Source organism: Triticum urartu, chromosome 2A (assembly GCF_056163025.1).
Source record: "Triticum urartu cultivar PI428250 chromosome 2A, HENAU_Tu73, whole genome shotgun sequence".
Taxonomy (NCBI): Eukaryota; Viridiplantae; Streptophyta; class Magnoliopsida; order Poales; family Poaceae; genus Triticum; species Triticum urartu.
This window is the reverse complement of record NC_141874.1, coordinates 86,563,681-86,587,691: the sequence shown is the minus strand read 5'-3', so window position 1 is coordinate 86,587,691 and position 24,011 is coordinate 86,563,681. Positions and strand designations below refer to the sequence as shown.

The 24,011-nt window shown below is 45.3% G+C and overlaps 1 protein-coding gene and 1 pseudogene across 1 annotated transcript; both read left to right on the top strand.

The window, feature by feature from the left end:
* The first annotated feature begins 1,346 nt into the window (after window positions 1–1,346).
* Window positions 1,347–3,637, top strand: LOC147983968 (protein FAR1-RELATED SEQUENCE 5-like; annotated as a pseudogene).
* A 2,330-nt stretch (window positions 3,638–5,967) lies between these two features.
* Window positions 5,968–6,884, top strand: LOC147983967 (uncharacterized). The gene is made up of 2 exons (XM_087540929.1): window positions 5,968–6,119; window positions 6,626–6,884. Exons 1-2 carry the CDS (start codon window positions 5,968–5,970, stop codon window positions 6,882–6,884), a joined length of 411 nt encoding a protein of 136 aa, XP_087397055.1.
* Window positions 6,885–24,011: the final 17,127 nt, after the last annotated feature.

Here is a 24,011-nt window from a genome sequence, read left to right as displayed (position 1 = left end):
GACACATCATTAAAGATCCTATATGGCAAAATCTACCAACAACTATCTTACAACCATTGAAGATGCCCTTAGAGGGTTAGAAGCCATGCATGTGCTAAATATGATCATATTTGATGCTATACCATAGCTAATAAAATAGTCATGTTGCATTGGGCAATGAAATGTTGTCTCCTATGCACACTGTTCACTATTGTTTATTGCCTCGTTATGTTCGTCGAGCTCTGTCCCCAACACATGCATGAAGTAGACTGGCAAGGAATGCTATGCAATTGAAACTTGAAAATACGCTCAAGATAATTCATGCATAGATAATTTTTCATAGATATTTCCGCAACACTCTTTTTCCTTCAATTTTGTATCCCATGAAACCTACAATCTTCTTGTGCATGATTGATGACCTGCTGTTCAGACATATAGCAAAGCCAATAGAGTTGTTTTACGGTGATTGGATTAGTACTCGGAGTACTTAGCAGCACTTACATGTCTGATCACGTCTGATTTTTATTAGCCTGTCAGATCTTGCGGGGAATTTTAATTGATTAGATTTAATATGTTAATTGCGATAAGGGCATAATGGTCCAGGGGGAAATATCTTTTCTTGAACCGATCACCTGAGGACCAGATCCATGTCTACTCGATCTAGTTCAGAATCCTCCTCCGATCTATTCGTCGCCGCTCGCCGCTCCTGACCTTCTCCGTCCTCGACCTGCCCGGCGAGAGGAATAAATTCATCGTCCTCGTCCTCCACCCAACCAACCCCAGCCCCCCACGCCGTCACCGAAGAAGAAGAAGGCCGGATCTGCGCCGGCTGAATCGACGGCGACCGCGGCGGGCGATCCCATCTCTTCGCGCGTACCATCCTTAAGGTATGAATTCGGCTTGGCGTTCTGCTCGTTCTCTTGGCCGTTGCGCCCCTCCACCGTGCATGTAGTACAACCTCAACCCCACAAGATCCGGGTATGGACTAGAACAACGAATGGAAAGCTTCATCGTGGCATAGTTTCTCTTGAGCTAATCGCATCATGTTTGTTTAAGTAAGATGTTGAGGGCATTGCTTACTTCCTTTGGTACCGCAGAAAAAAAGTGACTTACTTGACGTTTGAGATGAGATATACTAAAGGAAGATGAGATACTGGTTCCATAGTTCACTTAATTTAGTTTATTAAAGTCATCATCACTTTAGGTTTGCATAGTGCATGAAATATAGTTTAAAGGAAGATGAGATACTACTTGTTGGACGTTGATGATTGGTTTCCCTCACATGTCAAACGAGCAAAGTCTTTTTCATGCACTTGTCTTTGCCTATGAGCTATTTTACACCTGCAACATTGATAAACAGAAAGATGTTGATGATTGGTTTCCCTCACATGTCATATGCAGGAAGACATGGCGTATGCAAGTGATGAGAGTATGTTCGAGTATGTAAATGTTGTCAGCAAGATGTTTGATAGTGAGGCTGAAGGCTATGAATTCTACAACAAATATGCTCTTGAAAAAGGTTTTAGTGTGAGGAAAAGCTACGTTGAGTGGGATGGATCCAACAAGTACATAATTTTAAGGAAAATTGTGTGTAGTCGTCAAGGGTTTCGCGAAGAGAAGCACATGAAAAGAAAGATGGAAGATAGAAAGAGGAGGCCACAAAGTTTAACTCGTGTTGGGTGTAATGCTAAATTGGTCATTACGAGACAGGAGGAAACCGGTCGGTGGTTTGTCAAGGATTTCATCGATGAGCACAGCCATCCTCTAGCCCCACGGGATCTTTCTTGTCTGCTGCGTTCGCACAGACGAATTAGCAATGAGCAGAAAGCGGACATTGCGGACATGGAAAAATGTGGGATCCGCAAATACCGTATTATGGATATTTTGTGCTTTCAATACGGTGGATTTGATAAGGTTGGATGCATAAAGAGGGACGTTTATAATTTCTGCCATGCTAATAAGCAGGAGACAATCAGTGTCAGTGATGCTAATACGGTGATCATGCACATGATGGCGAGGCGAGAGCGAGATGTGGATTTTTTTTCTTCAAGTACTTGGTAGACGAGCATGGCCATCTGAAGGGACTGTTCTGGGCTGATAGTCAGTCGCGACTTGACTACGAGGCTTTCGGAGACGTCATTGTTTTCGATAGCACATACAGAACCAACAAATACAATCTGCCATTCGTGCCGTTTGTCGGGTTGAATCACCACCGCAACACTGTTATTTTTGGCTGTGGTATAATTTCTCATGAAACAAGCCAGGCATACGAGTGGATGTTGCGGACCTTTTCTGATTGCATGGCACAGAAACATCTGATATCTGTGATCACAGATGGGGACCTTGCAATGCAGAGAGCAATAAGGGTGGTCTGGCCAGACTCAAACCATAGACTATGTATATGGCACATTCAGCAGAACATTGTACGCCATCTGCATGATGACGATGTAAAGGAGGAATTCAGATCTTTTAGTTATGATACTTCTTCCATTGAAGAGCATGAGATAAAATGGATACAATTCTTACAACGGAATAAAGAAACCAGTGAGGAGTCTTGGCTGCATCAGATGTATCAGATGAGAAAGTTGTGGTGTGCTCCATATCTTGAGGGGCGTTGTTTCCTAGGATTGAGCAGCAATCAGAGGAATGAGAGCTTGAACTCTGTGCTACATACGCATCTTGAGGGTAAGATGTCGTTGTTTGAAATGCTAGAGCACTATGAGCGTTGCCTTGCGTCGCGACGGATTAACGAAGCTCTCCATGACGTCGAAGCCTTGCAGTCCGTTCCATTTACAGAGGAAAATGCTTCGCCGCTTGAGAAACACGCTGCAACAGTTTTCACACCTAGTGTCTTTAAGATGGTCTTATGGAGCATAGATGTTGTCAGCAAATGTCAGATCAGAGAGATACTAGATGGATCAGAAGATTCCACTTATGTTGTGTCCAAGTAGGAAAGAATGGATAAAAAGTTTGGAGTGCGCATTGAAGAGCAAGGAGGTCTTTTGCACAGGGTGAGTTGTTCTTGCCGTAAGCTGGAATGCGCAGGCACACCATGTTCCCACATTTTTTACATATGGGGGATTTTAAAACAAACAATTCTGCCAGGTTGTTGCGTTCCCACTAGGTAGACTATGAATGCAAAATGTGCATACGCACCTACCAGAAAAAACCAGATGTATGACTATTCGGTAAACCTGCAGAGGTACCGCGAGTTGCGGAATTGTAGTCACACCGCAAGTTTCAAGGCATGCCACTCTGATGAGGACTATCACCGTCTAAAGATGCTTTTGCAAGCACAACATCATGGCAAGCAATCAAGTTTTGAACAAGCTGACAGCAAGGAGTCAACTAATACTCAGCATAACAGCATTAGGTTTGGCCCGTTGATGCCGCACTCGGAGAAAGTTGATAAGGTTCTGGATCCCGTGCATGTGCCAGGACGAGGTGCACCGAAGAAAAGGCTACAAGCAAAGACAAAGAAGTCAAGATCACAGAATATCTGTGGCTATTGCAAGAAACCAGGTCACAATCGACGTATGCTAAATTGCTAGAGGTACGAAATATGTTCATATTTATTTTTTGCATGTGTTTTACACATAATTGATGTCCATGTGATTTATTGTATTCTTCTGTGTAGGATCTCGAGGCTGAACTGTGATATCTACATACAGCATGAATCGACGATGAGCCAGAGAACGTCGTGTGCCATTCAGCTTTGTGTGACGTGGTCTTTACATTCTATTTCATCGTGACAGTAATTTAGTGAAGTGCGGTTGTACTGCCATGTTACAGTATTAGTTCGATATCTTTCGTTTCCATTTTCTGTGTGTATCATTTGATGTCCAACTTTAAGAATGATGATGTATTTCGAAAAGGAATAAGGGCTAGCATGGAGCACTTGTTATTGTCGAGTAGAATAATTATTGTGATGTATTTCTGCACGCACACATGGCCGCCAGACGGATCTCCCGCGCGATCCCACGGTCTGCATGGCTGGCTCGGTGTGTGTCCATCGTTTAGGCGAGACTACCGACGCCATGCATGCATGGCAGGCCGTTTTCCTACGTCGACCCAAACACCGGTCCATCCGAGGTTGCAGCTCCGGACGGCCCACGTCGCGTACGATCTCGCATGTTGTTCTCGTCTAACTAAAAATAGTCCCACCTCGCCCCTCGAGCAGCTCCTTTACCTGCTTAAATACCTTCATCGAGGTGATTTTAGCAAGCGTTGGTCCTCATTGTAGGATGAATATGATTCTTCACCCTTACTATGGTTGTCATGCATATTCTTCATTTACAGAGCAATAATGACTGACGTATTTTTTAAATAAGCGGGGCCCACTGGGGTGTGCTTGGAAATCTTTGAGAAACCTCCATGCACGTTCATCTTCGCTGCATGCAAATCGGGCGGCAGCCGCTGTGCCAGTAGCTGCCAAGGCCTTGATTAATCACTATTCACATGCAGGTCCCCGACTCTTGCATGCAGGTCCCCGACTCTTGCATGCAGGTCCCAAATTATCTTGTACGGTGACCCACATGTGCCAAACATGTCTATGAAAGAAAATTTTGGAAAAAAATTATTTTACAATGCCCCCTTGAGGCATAGACCGATATTTTCAACAGTCAGTCTAGAGGGCATTATAAATTCAAAAAAATACAAAAACTCGGAAACCTAGTTTTGTTTGTGGAAAAGATCATGTGTGCCAAAATTGAGGTGATTTGGAGGTGGTCGAAAAAATGCCGGCATTTCGGAGGGACCATTTTGTCTAACTTAAGCCAGTTTTTGAAAAAAGGTGAATTTTTCCACCACCTCCAAATCACCCAAATTTTCTTGTACATGGTGACCCACATGTGCCAAACATGTCTATGAAAGAAAATTTTGAACAAATTTATTTTACAATGCCCCCTTGAGGCATAGATCGATGTTTTCAGCAGTCAGTCTAGAGGGCATTATAAATTCAAAAAAAATTCAAAAAAATACAAAAACTTGGAAACCTACTTTTGTTTGTGGAAGAGATCATCTATGCCAAAATTGAGGTGATTTGGAGGTGGTCGAAAAAATGCCCGCATTCCGGAGGGACCATTTGGTCTAACTTAAGCCAGTTTTTGAAAAAGGTGAATTTTTCCATCACCTCCAAATCACCCAAATTTTCTTGTACATGATGACCCACATGTGCCAAACATGTCTATGAAAGAAAATTTTGAAAAAATTTATTTTACAATGCCCCCTTGAGGCATAGACCGATGTTTTCAGCAGTCAGTCTAGAGGGCATTATAAATTCAAAAAAATACAAAAACTTGGAAACCTAGTTTTGTTTGTGGAAGTGATCATCTGTGCCAAAATTGAGGTGATTTGGAGGTGGTCGAAAAAATACCCGCATTCCGGAGGGACCATTTGGTCTAACTTAAGCCAGTTTTTGAAAAAAGGTGAATTTTTCCACCACCTCCAAATCACCCAAAATTTTCAACCAAAGGGCCCACGTCTCCCCTTCAGAGTTTTCGAGGGCCAAAGGGTAGGACATTTGAGTTTTGGAGGCAACTCCCCACGTCTCCCCTCCACTGGCAACTCCCCACGACCATGACGCAGGTAACTCCCCTCCTATTCCATTGCCGCTCCATCTTCCTCCCTCTGCCTCCCTCCTCATTCCATTGCCGCTCCATCTTCCTCCATCTGCCTCCACCATCAAGTAACTCACCTCTGCCTCCACCATCGCTGGCCAGGAGGGCAATGGCGGAGGAATCGTGGAGCAACTCCCCTCCGTCTGCCAAGAGAATGGCGGAGGCATCGTGGAGCAACTCCCCTCCGTCTGCCAAGCATCACCGTGGTGAGGCGTCTAGCAAGGAGCCGCTGGTGGTCGACGACGACGTTCCGGTCCCCGGGTAGAAGCAGGACTACACCGTGCCGCTCGTGGTTGATATCCACCTGAAGGAGAAGCTGGATGTCGTATGCACCAGCAATCCAGACGAAGCCGACAAGAGGATCTGCGACATGAGGAGGAGGCTCGGCGGCATGGTTTCTCGGTCGATCGACGTTGATGTCGAGTATACCAGGGAAGACGAACCTCCGCAAATGGTTGCAGTTCTGCAGTTATGCGTGGAGGATCTCGTCCTGGTATACCACATCACCGCGGCAACCAAATGGTAAAAACATCCAGTTCTGAAGTTTCTGTCTAATTAGTAGTTTCTAAAGTTTCTGAAGTAGATGCAATAGTTCTGAAGTTCTGAAGTGGATGCAATACTAGTTCTAAAGTTCTGAAGTTTCTGAAGTTCTGAAGTTTCTGTCTAATTAGTAGTTTCTGAAGTTTCTGAAGTAGATGCAATAGTTCTGAAGTAGATGCAATACTAGTTCTGAAGTTCTGAAGTTTCTGTCTAATTAGTAGTTTCTGAAGTTTTTGAAGTAGATGCAATAGTTCTGAAGTTCTGAAGTAGATGCAATACTAGTTCTGGAGTTCTGAAGTTTCTGTTTAATTAGTAGTTTCTGAAGTTCCTGAAGTAAATGCAATAGTTCTGAAGTTCTGAAGTAGATGCAATACTAGTTCTGAAGTTTTGAAGTAGATGCAATACTAGTTCTGAAGTTTCTGTCTAATTAGTAGTTTCTGAAGTTTTTGAAGTAGATGAATTTGATGCACCAGATTAATTTGATGCAGGCCCAAGGAACTCCGCCCGCTCCTGCAGGAGAAGAAGTTGTACACCTTTGTTGGCTTCTCCATTGGAGGTGACAAGGAGAAGCTGAAGTTGTCTGGTTTGGAGATCAACCCCGACAAGTACGTCGACATGCAGCGCAAATGGAGAGTTCCAAACAATGGAAAGAAGTGGCAGTCTTTGGCTGAGTTCGCAGCCAGCCTCATCCACCCATCCTACAAGGAAATGAAGGGGAAGATCAACAAGAAATTGGACCACAAATGATGGGGGGATAGCCCACTGCCAAACAACCTCATCGAGTACGCAGCGAAAGATGCGTACGTCACCTACGAGGCATGGAAGAAAATCGAAACCGTCAAAGAAGGTTTGGAGCAATGGCAAGAGACGGAGGATCATTGGTATGACCCCTACTACTGGGGATACTGAGTTGTTTGTTGTATTATGTGTCTCAGTTTGTAGTTATGTGGTTGAACAAGTTTGCTTTTGTTATGTTGAACAACTTTGCTTTTGTAATGATGACCAAGTTTGCTTTTGTTAAGTTGAACAAGTTTGCTTTTGTTATGTAGTTATGTGATTGTTATGATGCTGGTGCAGAACACTTATGGTTGTGATGTGATGCTAGTGCTATATAGTAGTGGCGCACCACATGACAGGTGCGCCATTAGTATCCATTCCATCTATAGCCTTTTTCCTAGTAGTGCAAAATGCAGCATGATGGACTGGCTGCAATGGAAATAATGGTGACAAATGCAAAAAATGAAATATGACAAAAAAGCCCGCCTACTTGCCGCTTAAAGTTCACAATTCAACGGCCTTCATATGACTAGTAACCCAATCATTTATTGGGCCAGGATGCAGAGGCCCGTCACATTGTGATAACAGGTAGCAAGTAGGCCCACAGGGCAGGGACAGAGACGGTTAGGCAATGTGCTGCCCGCTTTAGAAAGGAACTTGAGAGGGAAAGCTCAGCCCGCTATATAAACCGGTGCTAGCTCCCCTCGCTCGGCGAGGTGGGACTAAACTCCCTGCACCCCTGGGATGTGCCCGGCGCGACACTCGCTTGGGCCTAATTCGGATGGGCCGTCCCACGCCAGCCTCACCCGCTGGGTCGCTGGATGGACCGCTGGGCCATCTCGTTGTCTGCGCCTGAAGCATGCATGCATGGGAATGGTGGCGACGTGGGTTTGCATGCGCGGGTGGCGGACGTGAACTTTATCTATCCGAACTATGTTATGATTTCTACCCGAAAACAAGCTCGCATGCGACGTGCTCCCGTGCGACGCACGCCTCTCGCGTGATACGCGATTCCGATGCGACTGCGTGCCAAGTTTTATAGATGGAAACTTCTTTAGATGCAATGCCATCTCAAAAACAACTCAGAAACAACTGTATGATTGATCATAGAACACATGCATTGTTGTTCAAAAAACCGTCTCATGAATAAATTGTACCATAATTGCGAACATAGTGTGAAACAGAAAAAAAAATGTTTGTTTGCAACAAAATAATCCTGGTTTGAAGCTTAAACTGGTTGAAAAACAATTGAGCCTACTCCATATTGTCTTCTGCACTGCCAAAATCCAGTGACCTCTTGCGTTGCGTCGTTGGATATTGCGTCGGGCTTGGCGACGACCCATGTGCTTCAATCTTTTTCTCTTTAACATCAATGTAACCATACAACTTAAGTTGTTCTTGGTCTTTCTCTGCCAACTCTCTAGCAAGACCCTCCATTTCTTGGATTCTCACTTCCTATAGAAAACCATAGGAATTGTATTAGGAAGAACTCAAAAAAGACGTAGCCATAAACTAGATGCATGTAACATGTAAAATTTGAACCTCTGAATCAATGTCATCCTCGGGAAAACAACCCGTAGTTCTATTGTACACAATGTACAGGTGACATGTATTGCTGCCATTCAGATCAAAAATCATTTTTTGTACATCATATGGTCCTGCAATCAAGAACATTCCTTCTGGCAGCTTCCACGCAGACCCAGGTAAGAAGTAGTACAGTTCTGCTCCCAGTTTGCTGTTGGGGAATGTAGCAGAAATTCAAAATTTTCCTACGTGTCACCAAGATCTATCTATGGAGAAACCAGCAACGAGGGGAAGGATAGTGCATCTACATACCCTTGTAGATCGCTAAGCGGAAGCGTTCAAGAGAACGGGGTTGAAGGAGTCGTACTCGTCGTGATCCAAATCACCGGAGATCCTAGTGCCGAATGGACGGCACCTCCGCGTCTCTTGGGCAGCCCAAACCTCAAGTATATATAGGGGGAGGGGAGGGGCTGCGCCCCCACCTAGGGTTCCCTCCCTAGGGGTGGCGGCAGCCCCCAGATCCCATCTGGGTGGCGGCCAGGTGGAGGGGAGAGGGAGGCGCACCAGGCATGGGCCCTAAGGCCCATCTGCCCTTAGAGTTTGCCCCCCTCCTCCCCTTAGGCGCCTTGGGCCCTTGTGGGGGGGGCGCACCAGCCCACCTGGGGCTGGTCCCCTCCCACATTTGGCCCATGCAGCCCTCCGGGGCTTGTGGCCCCACTTGGTGGACCCCCGGGACCCTCCCGGTGGTCCGGGTACGTTACCGATAAAACCTGAAACTTTTCCGGTGACCAAAACAGGACTTCCCATATATAAATCTTTACCTCCGGACCATTCCGGAACTCCTCGTGACATCCGGGATCTCATCCGGGACTCCGAACAACATTCGGTAACCACGTATATCTATTCCCTATAACCCTAGCGTCATCGAACCTTAAGTGTGTAGACCCTACGGGTTCGGGAACCATGCAGACATGACCGAGGTAACTCTCCGGCCAATAACCAACAGCGGGATCTGGATACCCATGTTGGCTCCCACACGTTCCACGATGATCTCATCGGATGAACCACGATGTCGAGGATTCAATCAATCCCGTATGCAATTCCTTTTGTCTAGCGGTACGATACTTGCCCGAGATTCGATCATCGGTATCCCGATACCTTGTTCAATCTCGTTACCGGCAAGTCTCTTTACTCGTTCCATAACACATCATCCCGTGATCAACTCCTTGATCACATTGTGCACATTATGATGATGTCCTACCGAGTGGGCCCAGAGATACCTCTCCGTTTACACGGAGTGACAAATCCCAGTCTCGATTCGTGCCAACCCAACAGACACTTTCGGAGATACCTGTAGTGTACCTTTATAGCCACCCAGTTACGTTGTGACGTTTGGCACACCCAAAGCACTCCTACGGTATCCGGGAGTTGCACAATCTCATGGTCTAAGGAAATGATACTTGACATTAGAAAAGCTTTAGCATGTGAACTACACGATCTTGTGCTATGCTTAGGATTGGGTCTTGTCCATCACATCATTCTCCTAATGATTTGATCCCGTTATCAACGACATCCAATGTCCATGGTCAGGAAACCGTAACCATCTATTGATCAACGAGCTAGTCAACTAGAGGCTTACTAGGGACATGGTGTTGTCTATGTATCCACACATGTATCTGAGTTTCCTATCAATACAATTCTAGCATGGATAATAAACGATTATCATGAACAAGGAAATATAATAATAACCAATTTATTATTGCCTCTAGGGCATATTTCCAACAGTCTCCCACTTGCACTAGAGTCAATAATCCAATTCACATCAATATGTGATTAACACTCAAGGTCACATTCCCATGTGACTAACACCCAAAGAGTTCTGGGTTTGATCATGTTATGCTTGTGAGAGAGGTTTCAGTCAACGGGTCTGCAGCATTCAGATCCCTATGTACTTCGCAAATTTCTATGTCATCTTGTAGATGCAACTACTACGCTACATTTGGAGCCATTTCAAATAACTATTCTACTTGGAGCTATTCTAAATTGTTGCTCCATTATACGTATCCGGTATCTCTACTCAGAGCTATCCGGATAGGTGTTAAGCTTGCATCGACGTAACTCTTTACGTCGAACTCTTTATCACCTCCATAACCGAGAAACATATCCTTATTCCTCTAAGGATAATTTAGACTGCTATCTGGTGATCTACTCCTAGATCACCTTTGTACCCTCTTGCCAAATATGTGGCAAGGCACACATCAGGTGTGGTACTCAGCATGGCATACCGTATGGAGCCTATGACAAAAGCATAGGGGACGACCTTCGTCCTTCCTCTTTCTTCTGCCGTGGTCGAGCTTTAAGTCTTAACTTCATACCTGACAACTCAGGCAAGAACTCCTTCTTTGACTGATCCATCTTGAACACCTTCAAGATCATGTCAAGGTATGTGCTCATTTGAAAGTACCATTAAGCGTTTTGATCTATCCTTATAGATCTTGATGCTCAATGTTCAAGTAGCTTAATCCAGGCTTTCCATTGAAAAACACTTTCCAAATAACCCTATATGCTTTCCAGAAATTCTACGTCATTTCTGATCAACAATATGTCAACAACATATATTCATCAGAAATTCTATTGTGCTCCCACTCACTTCTTTGGAAATACAAGTTTCTCATAAACTTTGTATACACCCAAAATCTTTGATCATCTCATCAAAGCATACATTCCAACTCCGAGATGCTTACTCTAGTCCTTAGAAGGATTGCTGGAGCTTTGCATACTTATTAGCATCTTTCAGGATTGACAAAACCTTTCGGTTGAATCACATACAACCTTTCCTCAAGAAAATCGTCGAGGAAACAATGTTTTTGACATCCTATCTGCAAGATTTCATAAATAATGCAGTAATCGCTAATATAATTCCAATAGACTCTTAGCATCGCTACGAGTGAGAAAGTCTCATCGTAGTCAACTCCTTGAACTTGTCGGAAAACATCTTAACGACAAGTCGAGCTTTCTTAATGGTGATACTTACCATCATTGTCCGTCTTCCTTTTAAAATCCATATGTACCTAACAACCTTACGACCATCAAGTAGTTCTTCCAAAGTCTACACTTTGTTTTCATATATGGATCCTCTCTCGGATTATATGGCCTCATGCCATTTTGGAATCTAGGCCCACCATCGCTTCTCCATAGCTCGTAGGTTCATTGTTGTCTAGCAACATGACTTCCAAGACAGGATTACGTACCATTCTGAAGCAGTACGCATCCTTGTCATCCTACGAGGTTTGGTAGTGACTTGATCTGAAGTTTCATGATCACTATCATAAGCTTCCACTTCAATTGGTGTAGGTGCCACAGGAACAACTCCCTGTGCCCTGCCACACACTAGTTGAAGAGACGGTTCAATAACCTCATCAAGTCTCCACCATCCTCCCACTCAATTCTTTCGAGAGAAACTTTTCCTCGAGAAAGGACCCGATTCTAGAAACAATCCCTTATTGCTTTCGGATCTGAGACAGGAGGTATACCCAACTGTTTTGGGTGTCCTATGAAGACGCATTTATCCGCTTTGGGTTCGAGCTTATCAGCCTGAAACTTTTTCACATAAGCGTCGCAACCCCAAACTTTTAAGAAATGACAGCTTAGGTTTCTCTAAACCATAGTTCATACGGTGTCATCTCATCGGAATTACGTGGTGCCCTATTTAAAGTGAATGTGGTTGTCTCTAATGCCTAACCCATAAACTATCGTGGTAATTCAATAAGAGACATCATGGTATGCATCATATCCAATAGGGTGCAGTTATGATGTTCGGACACACCATCACACTATGGTGTTCCAGGCTGTATTAGTTGTGAAACAATTTCCACAATGTCTTAATTCTGTGCCAAACTCGTAATTCAGATATTCATCTCTATGATCATATCATAGATATTTTATCCCCTTGTCACGACAATCTTTCAACTTCACCCTGAAATTACTTGAACCTTTCAATAATTCAGACTCGTGATTCATCAAGTAAATATACTCAACATCTACTCAAATCATCTATGAAGTAAGAACATAATGATATCCACTACATGCCTCAGCACTCATTGGACTGCACACATCAAAATGTATTACTTCCAACAAGTTGCTTTCTGGTTCCATTTTACTGAAAACGAGGCTTTCAGTCATCTTGCCCATGTGGTATGATTTGCATGTCTCAAGTGATTCAAAATCAAGTGAGTCCAAACGGTCCATTTGCATGGAGTTTCTTCATGCATATACACCAATAGACATGGTTCGCATGTCTCAAACTTTTAAAAAAACGAGTGAGCCCAAAGATCCATCAACATGGAGCTTCTTCATGCGTTTTATACCGATATGACTTACGTGGCAGTGCCACAAGTAGGTGGTACTCTCATTACTATCTTATATCTTTTGGCATGAACATGTGTATCATTACGATCGAGATTCAATAAACCATTTATTTGCAAGACCATTGAAGGTATTATTAAAATAAACAGAGTAACCATTATTCTCCTTAAATGAATAACCGTATTGCGATAGACATAATCCAATCATGTCTATGCTCAATGCAAACACCAATCTCGATGGTAGAGGGAGCGTGCGATGCTTGATCACATCAAGCTTGGAAAAACTTCCAACACATATCGCCAGCTCACCTTTAGCTAGTCTCCGTTTACTCCGCAGTCTTTTATTTCGAGTTTACTAACACTTAGCAACCGAACTAGTATCTAATACCATGGTGCTACTAGGAGTACTAGTAAAGTACACATTAACACAATGTATATCCAATATACTTCTATCGACCTTGCCAGCCTTCTCATCTACCAAGTATCTAGGGTAATTCTGCTCCAGTGGCTGTTCCTCTTATTACAGAAGCACTTAGTCTCGGGTTTGGGTTCAACCTTGGGTTTCTTCACTAGAGCAGCAACTGATTTTCCGTTTCATGAAGTATCCCTTCTTGCCCTTGCCCTTCTTGAAACTAGTGGTTTCACCAACCATCAACAATTGATGCTCCTTCTTGATTTCTACTTTTGTGGTGTCAAACATCGCGAATATCTCAAGGATCATCATATATGTCCCTGATATATTATAGTTCATCACGAAGCTCTAGCAGCTTGGTGGTAATGACTTCGGAGAAACATCACTATCTCATCTGGAAGATCAACTCCCACTCGATTCAAATGATTGTTGTACTCAGACAATCTGAGCACAAGCTCAACAATTGAGCTTTTCTCCCTTAGTTTGCAGGCTAAGAAAATCGTCGGAGGTCTTATACCTCTTGACGTGGGCACGAGCCTGAAATTCCAATTTCAGCCCTCGAAACATCTCATATGTTTCGCGACGTTTCAAAACCGTCTTCGGTGCCTCAACTCTAAATCGTTTAACTGAACTATCACATAGTTATCAAAACATGTATGTCAGATGTTCGCAACATCCACAGACGACGTTCGAGGTTCAGCACACTGAGCGGTGCATTAAGGACATAAGCCTTCTATGAAGCAATGAGGACAATCCTCAGTTTACGGACCTAGTCCGCATAATTGCTACTATGAACTTTCAACTAAATTTTCTCTAGGAACATATCTAAACAGTAGAACTGAAGCGCGAGCCATGACATAATTTGCGAAGACCTTTTGACTATGTTCAGGATAATTAAGTTCATCTTATGAACTCCCACTCAGATAGACATCCCTCTAGTCATCTAAGTGATTACATGATCCGAGTCAACTAGGCCGTGTCCGATCATCACGTGAGACGGACTAGTCAACATCGGTGAACATCTTCATGTTGATCGTATCTACCATACGACTCATGCTCGACCTTTCGGTCTCTTGTGTTCCGAGGCCATGTCTGTACATGCTAGGCTCGTCAAGTCAACCTAAGTGTTTTGCATGTGTTCCGAGGCCATGTCTGTACATGCTAGGCTCGTCAACACCCGTTGTATTCGAACGTAAGAATCTATCACATCCAATCATCACATGGTGCTTCGAAACGACGAACTTTCGCAACGGTGCACAGTTAGGGGGAACACTTCATTGAAATTTTAATGAGGGATCATCTTATTTACTACCGTCGTTCTAAGCAAATAAGATGTATAAACATGATAAAGATCACATGCAATCAAATAGTGACATGATATGGCCAATATCATATTGCTCCTTTTGATCTCCATCTTCGGGGCTCCATGATCATCATCGTCACCGGCATGACAGCATGATCTCCATCATCATGATCTCCATCATTGTGTCTCCATGAAGTTGTCTCGCCAACTTATTACTTCTACTACTATGGCTACCGGTTAGCAATAAAGTAAAGTAATTACATGGCGTTGTTCAATGACACGCAGGTCATACAATAAAGACAACTCCTATGGCTCCTGCCGGTTGTCATACTCATCGACATGCAAGTCATGATTCCTATTACAAGAACATGATCAATCTCATACATCACATATCATTCATCACATTCTTCTTGGCCATATCACATCACATAGCATACCCTGCAAAAACAAGTTAGACGTCCTCTAATTGTTGTTTGCATGTTTTACGTGGCTGCTATGGGTTTCTAGCAAGAACGTTTCTTACCTACGCAAAACCACAACGTGATATGCCAATTGCTATTTACCCTTCATAAGGACCCTTTTCATCAAATCCGTTCCGACTAAAGTGGGAGAGACTGGCACCCGCTAGCCACCTTATGCAACTAGTGCATGTCAGTCGGTGGAACCTGTCTCACGTAAGAGTACGTGTAAGGTCGGTCCGGGCCGCTTCATCCCACAATACCGTCGAAACAAGATTGGACTAGTAACAGTAACCATATTGAACAAAATCAACGCCCACAACTACTTTGTGTTCTACTCGTGCATAGTAACTACGCATAGACCTAGCTCATGATGCCACTATTGGGGAACGTAGCAGAAATTCAAAATTTTCCTACGTGTCACCAAGATCTATCTATGGAGAAACCAGCAACGAGGGGAAGGAGAGTACATCTACATACCCTTGTAGATTGCTAAGCGGAAGCGTTCAAGAGAATGGGGTTGAAGGAGTCGTACTCGTCGTGATCCAAATCACCGGAGATCCTAGGGCCGAACGGACGGCACCTCCGCGTTCAACACACGTACAGCCCGGTGACGTCTCCCATGCGTTGATCCAGCAAGGAGAGAGGGAGAGGTTGAGGATGACTCCATCCAGCAGCAGCACAACGGTGTGGTGGTGGTGGAGGAGCGTGGTACTCCAGCAGGGCTTCGCCAAGCATCGCAAGAGACGAGGAGGGAGAGGGGTAGGGCTGCGCCAAGAAGGAGAGGAACTCGTGTCTCTTGGGCAGCCCAAACCTCAAGTATATATAGGGGGAGGGGAGGGGCTGCGCCCCCACCTAGGGTTCCCTCCCTAGGGGTGGCGGCAGCCCCCAGATCCCATCTGGGTGGCGGCCAGGTGGAGGGGAGAGGGAGGCGCACCAGGCATGGGCCCTAAGGCCCATCTGCCCTTAGAGTTTGCCCCCCTCCTCCCCTTAGGCGCCTTGGGCCCTTGTGGGGGGGCGCACCAGCCCACCTGGGGCTGGTCCCCTCCCACATTTGGCCCATGCAGCCCTCCGGGGCTTGTGGCCCCACTTGGTGGACCCCCGGGACCCTCCCGGTGGTCCCGGTACGTTACCGATAAAACCCTAAACTTTTCCGGTGACCAAAACAGGACTTCCCATATATAAATCTTTACCTCCGGACCATTCCGGAACTCCTCGTGACGTCCGGGATCTCATCCGGGACTCCGAACAACATTCGGTAACCACATATATCTATTCCCTATAACCCTAGCGTCATCGAACCTTAAGTGTGTAGACCCTACGGGTTCGGGAACCATGCAGACATGACCGAGATAACTCTCCGGTCAATAACCAACAGCGGGATCTGGATACCCATGTTGGCTCCCACATGTTCCACGATGATCTCATCGGATGAACCACGATGTCGAGGATTCAATCAATCCCGTATGCAATTCCCTTTGTCTAGCGGTACGATACTTGCCCGAGATTCGATCGTCGGTATCCCGATACCTTGTTCAATCTCGTTACCGGCAAGTCTCTTTACTCGTTCCGTAACACATCATCCCGTGATCAACTCCTTGATCACATTGTGCACATTATGATGATGTCCTACCGAGTGGGCCCAGAGATACCTCTCCGTTTACACGGAGTGACAAATCCCAGTCTCGATTCGTGCCAACCCAACAGACACTTTCGGAGATACCTGTAGTGTAACTTTATAGCCACCCAGTTACGTTGTGACGTTTGGCACACCCAAAGCACTCCTACGGTATCCGGGAGTTGCACAATCTCATGGTCTAAGGAAATGATACTTGACATTAGAAAAGCTTTAGCATGCGAACTACACGATCTTGTGCTATGCTTAGGATTGGGTCTTGTCCATCACATCATTCTCCTAATGATGTGATCCCGTTATCAACGACATCCAATGTCCATGGTCAGGAAACCGTAACCATCTATTGATCAAAGATCTAGTCAACTAGAGGCGTACTAGGGACATGGTGTTGTCTATGTATCCACACATGTATCTGAGTTTCCTATCAATACAATTCTAGCATGGATAATAAACGATTATCATGAACAAGGAAATATAATAATAACCAATTTATTATTGCCTCTAGGGCATATTTCCAACATTTGTAACCAAAAGTATCTATCATTTCACTCATAATGAGATCGTAGGTCACTTTGGCGGGTTCAAAAATTCTGACTTCTGCCGGGTGTTCATCAAAGTATGCTCTCGGGACATGTGACATCTCATCATCCATACTAACAAAAAATTCCATGACCAACACCTAGTATCTCACATCAGAGTTAATACATTCAATGAGTAAAGGGGCAAACATAATTTTTTATGTGCGTAGCAACATTGCGGGGTTGTTACCTGCTTTTGTGGAATGTATCCTTCATGTGGAGTGACTGGGGATTGTGCCATCTCAAACCTTCTCACCTTGTTATGTGGAATGTATCCTTCATGTGGTGTGACTGGGGACTCTGCCATCACAGGTTTCTTATCCTGCGTATGAAACGTCGACAGTGGGTTTACACACAAGTTTTGAAAGGTCATACCATATCTTGGGTATGCATCGTTGCGAGGTACTTACAAGGGGAGAATTGATGATATGTTGTTGGGGTGGACTGATGTGGCATTGAACGGGTGACTCTATCGCAATGTCTCGAGTGAATGGCGACTGTGCCGTCTCATGATGCTTAGCCTACATACAATCGCCGACATAAGGTTGCCACAAATTGAAGATGTTTGTATCATAGAATACGTAGGTCCTTAATATATAGAATCGGTGCGAGATACTTACAGGGGGAGAATAATTGAAGACATGTTGTCGGGGTGGCCGTGAGATCGCACGGTCTTCTAACATATGTCCTTCCAAGCGGACCTTCTCCAGCATGGCCTTATAATCCATGTCCGACCGCTCCTGTAGCAGCTTACTGTCCATATCTGCACGTGCCTGCAACACATACGCATCCATCCTGACTCGCTCAGTCTATATAATACTGTCCACAAGCTTTCGGTCCTTCTGCAACATTTGATGCATTTCCTTGTAGCCAAAGACAAACTTTTTTTCCATGTACTCACAGTCCCGCTTATACTTTTCTTCAATCTCAAGACGCATCTTCGCCATCTTACGGGAAAACTCCTCACGCTCCTCCTTTATCATCCTGTCCACATATGAACGTTCTTTTTTCAGTTTCTTATCTACCTCATCGCGATCCTTTTGCACCTTCAAGTCGATCTCCCGGCGCGCTTCATGCAAAGACTTGTCGTACTCCGCACGGTTGTTATGCGCCTCTGAGACCATGGTCCCTATAGCAACACATATACCCATAGTATGAAAATTGTATCCACAACCTCATCCAACTAATTCGAAACAATACGACCGTGAAAAAATATTCAGAACCAGTTCGTATGATCAACTACTACAAACTATCAATCAAAAAACTCTTGCATGACATCCTGTACTCGAATTACACCAGAACTACTCAACTATGGCAAAACCTGGATTTTCTAATCTCTTCGGAAATGACTTCTTGGTCGAATCAATGGAAAAAATAATCAGCACTGCAATCGAAGATGGGAGGAGCCGTGGAGGAGACCTTTTTAATCCGGCGTCGGCATGGTCGCTTGAGAAGCAATGGCGCGATCCCGGCGATGGCTATGTGAGGAGAAACAAGGTAGATGGGGGTGGTTAGGATAGGGTAGATATGCGGTATAATGGGAAGGTATATATCCGTGATTGTAGGGTTAATTAGTTTTTTGAAGTAATGCGCTTCGATGCAAGTTTTTTTTAATGAGCGTGATCTTTTCGGGGCTTCCAAAACATGTGCACTGACCGCGGGTCCAACGACATATCACAGAAGCCCGAGCCATCGCCATGCCCGTGCCAAGCCGCCGCTCACCATTGCCTCCCTTTCTCTTGCCCCACCAAATTGTTATTCTTCTCCAGCGACGAAGCCTGCCATCACCGGCGGACGGTGAGAGACGAGAGATGTCCATGTCCAGTTCGTGTTGGAAATATGCCCTAGAGGCAATAATAAAAGGATCATTATTATATTTCCTTGTTCATGATGATTGTCTTTTATTCATGCTATAGTTGTGTTATCCGGAAATCGTAATACATGTGTGAATACATAGACACCAACATGTCCCTAGTAAGCCTCTAGTTGACTAGCTCGTTGATCAACAGATAGTCATGGTTTCCTGACTATGGACATTGGATGTCATTGATAACGAGATCACATCATTAGGAGAATGATGTGATGGACAAGACCCAATCCTAAACATAGCACAAGATCGTATAGTTCGTTTGCTAGAGTTTTTCCAATGTCAAGTATCTTTTCCTTAGACCATGAGATCGTGTAACTCCCGGATACCGTAGGAATGCTTTGGGTGTACCAAACATCACAACGTAACTGGGTGACTATAAAGGTATACTACGGGTATCTCCGAAAGTGTCTGTTGGGTTGACACGGATCAAGACTGGGATTTGTCACTCCGTATGACGGAGAGGTATCTCTGGGCCCACTCGGTAATGCATCATCATAATGAGCTCAAAGTGACCAAGTGTCTGGTCACGGGATCATGCATTACGGTATGAGTAAAGTGACTTGCCGGTAACGAGATTGAACGAGGTATTGGGATACCGACGATCGAATCTCGGGCAAGTAACGTACCGATTGACAAAGGGAATTGTATACGGGGTTGCTTGAATCCTCGACATCGTGGTTCATCCGATGAGATCATCGAGGAGCATGTGGGAGCCAACATGGGTATCCAGATCCCGTTGTTGGTTACTGACCGGAGAGCCATCTCGGTCATGTCTACATGTCTCCCGAACCCGTAGGGTCTACACACTTAAGGTTCGGTGACGCTAGGGTTGTAGGGATATGTATATGCAGTAACCCGAATGTTGTTCGGAGTCCCAGATGAGATCCCGGACGTCACGAGGAGTTCCGGAATGATCCCGGGGGTCCACCGGGTGGGGCCACCCATCTCGGAGGGCCCCATGGGCTGAAGTGGGGAGGGGAACCAGCCCATAGTGGGCTGGTGCGCCCCCCTTGGCCCACCCCCTGCGCCTAGGGTTGGAAACCCTAGGGTGGGGGGCGCCCCACTTGCCTTGGGGGCCACTCCACCCTTGGCCGCCGCCCCCCTAGGAGATCCCATCTCCTAGGGCCGGCGCCCCCCTTGGGGAACCTATATAAAGGGGGGAGGGAGGGGCAGCGGCACCCTTGACTCTTGGCGCCTCCCTCTCCCCTGCTACACCTCTCCCTCTCGCAAAAGAATGGCGAAGCCCTGCTGCAGTGACTGTTGCATCCACCACCACGCCGTCGTGCTGCTGGATCTTCATCAACCTCTCCTTCCCCCTTGCTGGATCAAGAAGGAGGAGACGTCACGCTGACCGTACGTGTGTTGAACGCGGAGGTGCCGTCCGTTCGGCGCTAGGATCTCCGGTGATTTGGACCACGTCGAGTACGACTCCCTCATCCCCGTTCTCTTGAACGCTTCCACTCGCGATCTACAAAGGTATGTAGATGCATCCAATCACTCGTTGCTAGATGAACTCATAGATGGATCTTGGTGAAAACTTAGGAAATTTTTTTGTTTTCTGCAACGTTCCCCAACAGTTCGGCCTCTCCGTCATCATGGCCGCGGTATGGTTCACTGCCGATGACCAGATGCCCCGACTGCACATGCATCGCACCACTGAAGCATTTGACAACCATATCGGAGAAGAATGGAAACCATGGGCGGGAATTTGTGAAATGCGAGAGCAAACCAGAAGCGGGGAAGGTTAAATCTATGTTCTGTTGTGTCTTTTTGCTATGAACTCTGACCCCAGATTTATATTTATTTCCTCGGAATTGTGATTTAGGGTTTCCATTCCCTATTTCAGAAGCTGAAAACATGCAAGCATTTTGAGTGGCTGGATGAATACGTTGAGAGGCTTCAAACGGATGGCTTAATTGATTTTCCCATTGATTTCAGGCACGGGGCAACCCTAGAGGCAGATCTGCCATCGGCGGTGGATAATAAGGGCTATGCCAATGTTCCTCTGATGGTGGCGGATGCGGAACTCAAGATGGAATTGAAGAAGATGAACAATAACTTAAGACAGTTGATCGATCTGAATAAGCACGCAAATCTGATGGCCGCGGGATTTTATTTTTCAATAATTGTTGTGGGATTTGTTTACTTGTTGATCATCACTCATTAGAAGTTGTTATCAAATTATTTCAGTCAGCTTCTGTATAAGCAATGTCATTTGTGCTTAATGCCTTGTACGACCAGACCAAGGAAAAGCTCATTTGTAATCTATTGGAAAGGACAAATAAAATTGAAAACCGATTTCTTGTTTCCAAAATAAAATTTGTGCTTAATGCCTTGTATGACCATATTCTGCCATGTCTTGGGGCACAACACGATGAGGCAGTTTCTGTTTGAACAACAAATTTGTTATGTTAGCAAATTTGTAACTTATTCTTCTCTAAAAAAGGAGCAATAAATTCATTCCAAGAATTTGCAGAAATAATTGTCAACCCATTTTCGTTGGTAATTACGAGATATGTTTGGCGCAATTAGTGGCTAACTGGGTTTTTTTTGAGGAATAGTGGCTACTTGGTTTGATACATGCCAAATGTTACGTTCAGATTAGTTGCATTATTTCGTTCATTTTTTACCCAAAAAATCTATACAAAGTGTTAATTGGACAATGTGAACAATGTGGCACGAAGGTTGTCGGATGGTACCGGATGGAATCCATTGTAAACCAACCATAAACCCAAAAAACCAAAAAACCCTGAACCCTAAACCCTGATAACCCTAACCCCCCCCCCCCCCACCCACACACACACACACGAACCCGTAAAAACATTCAAAATTTTGCCCCACGTGGAAACCATTATGCATGAATTCTCTATGGGGTCATGGGATGCCATGAAGAAAGTTAGGGATCATTAGTACATGTACACGCAAGTACGATCTCTGACACGCGCATTTCCGGTCCCTGTACATGTACATGTAAACCAACCCAACATCGATCCGGTTCAGTGGATGGATGCATGCTCTATGTGGCACGAAGTATGTCGGCCGAGCCAGTCGACGGACCAGATCGATGCTACCGGAGGGATTCCATTGTAGACCAACGCTCGACCTATGTCAGGTGTGTGTGATAGGTACATTGTAAGACAAACATAGTTCCGTCAACCCTAAAACCCTAAACAGTGATTACCCTAACCCCCCCCCCCACTAAACCGTAAAAACATTCACAATTTTGCCCCACATGGAAACCATTATGCATGCATTCTCTATGGGGTCATGGGATGCCATGAAGAAAGTTTGGGATTATACACGCAAGTACGATCTCTGACACGCGCATTTCCGGCCTAGCATGTCAACACCCCGAAAGCACTAGCTGGGTTCCTCACCTGTATGAAACCAACCCAACATCGATCCGGTCCAGTGGATGGATGCGTGCTCTATGTGGCACGAAGTTTGTCGGCCGAGCCAGTCAACGGACCGGATCGATGCTACCGGAGGGAATCCATTGTAGACCAACGCTCCATCAATGTCCGGTGTGTGTGCTACGTCCACCGTAAGACAAACATAGCTCCGTCAACCCTAAAACCCTTAAACCCAAAACCCTGATAACCCTAACCCCCCCATAAACCGTAAAAACATTCAAAATTTTGCCCCACATGGAAACCATTATGCATGCATTCTCTATGGGGTCATGGGATGCCATGAAAAAAGTTTGGGATTATACACGCAAGTACGATCTCTGACACGCGCATTTTCGGCCTAGCATGTCAACACCCCGAAAGCACTAGCTGGGTTCCTCACCTGTATGAAACCAACCCAACATTGATCCGGTCCAGTGGATGGATGCATGCTCTATGTGGCACGAAGTTTGTCGGCCGAGCCATTCAACGGACCGGATCGATGCTACCGGAGGGAATCCATTGTAGACCAACGCTCCACCAATGTCCGGTGTGTGTGCTACGTCCATCGTAAGACAAACATAGTTCCGTCAACCCTAAAACCCTTAAACCCTAAACCCTGATAACCCTAACCCCCCCACTAAACCATAAAAACATTCAAAATTTTGCCCCACATGGAAACCATTATGCATGCATTCTCTATGTGGTCATGGGATGCCATTAAGAAAGTTTGGGATCATTAGTACATATACATGCAAGTACGATCTCTGACACGCGCATTTCCGGGCTTGCATGTCAACACTCAACCCTAAACCCTGATAACCCTAACCCACCCCCCCACTAAACCCTAAACCCTAATAACCCTAACCCCCCCACTAAACCCTAAACACTGAACCCCTAAACCCCTAAACCCTAATAACCCTAAACCCCTAAACCCTAATAACCCTAAACCCCTAAACCCTAAACCCCTAAACCCCTAAACGAGTTGACAAGATTTTCTTATTTCTTTATATCATTTATCCAAATCTCACTTAACTCACGCGGCCCACCCCTCCCTAAATCCCGCGATTACAGCTCCGCATTCTAACCACCCGGGCCGTCCGCACCTCCCACGACCGCTGCAAGATCAGATCGGAGACGCCGGTCGCCCACGGAATACAGGAGTCGGCGGCCACCACTCGCCGCGCACCGCCAACGTGATCTGAGGGCTCGGACGTCAGTGTTCTTCTCGCCGCCTCCTCCTCGCCTGAACGCGCCGTTTTTCCTTTGCGCCGTCGACCGCGCTATACCGGCACTTATAGTTTCCCACGCACTAACCGCCGCCATCTACTCGGTGGCACCGTCTCCGAGATAAGGTATTAATGATCGCAACTCTTTATAATCGTTGTCCGCCGCTCCTTTAGTAGTTGAACCCTCATAGGTTTTGCACCCAAATAGGTTCTGTGCTTCAACCCATAAGTGGATCATATGTTAAATGACCCAGTTAATTTTGTGAAAATTAATTCTCTGCTAATTTTCTTATACATTTTCCAATTTTTTCAGATTAATTGAGCCGGATTTGAT

Bases quoted from the DNA above. Each gene is read 5' to 3' on its own strand.
- LOC147983967 (XM_087540929.1), top strand. From the start codon at position 5,968: ATGAGGAGGAGGCTCGGCGGCATGGTTTCTCGGTCGATCGACGTTGAT. The intron at 6,120-6,625 runs GTAAAAACATCC...AATTTGATGCAG, and splicing joins ATCACCGCGGCAACCAAATG to GCCCAAGGAACTCCGCCCGC.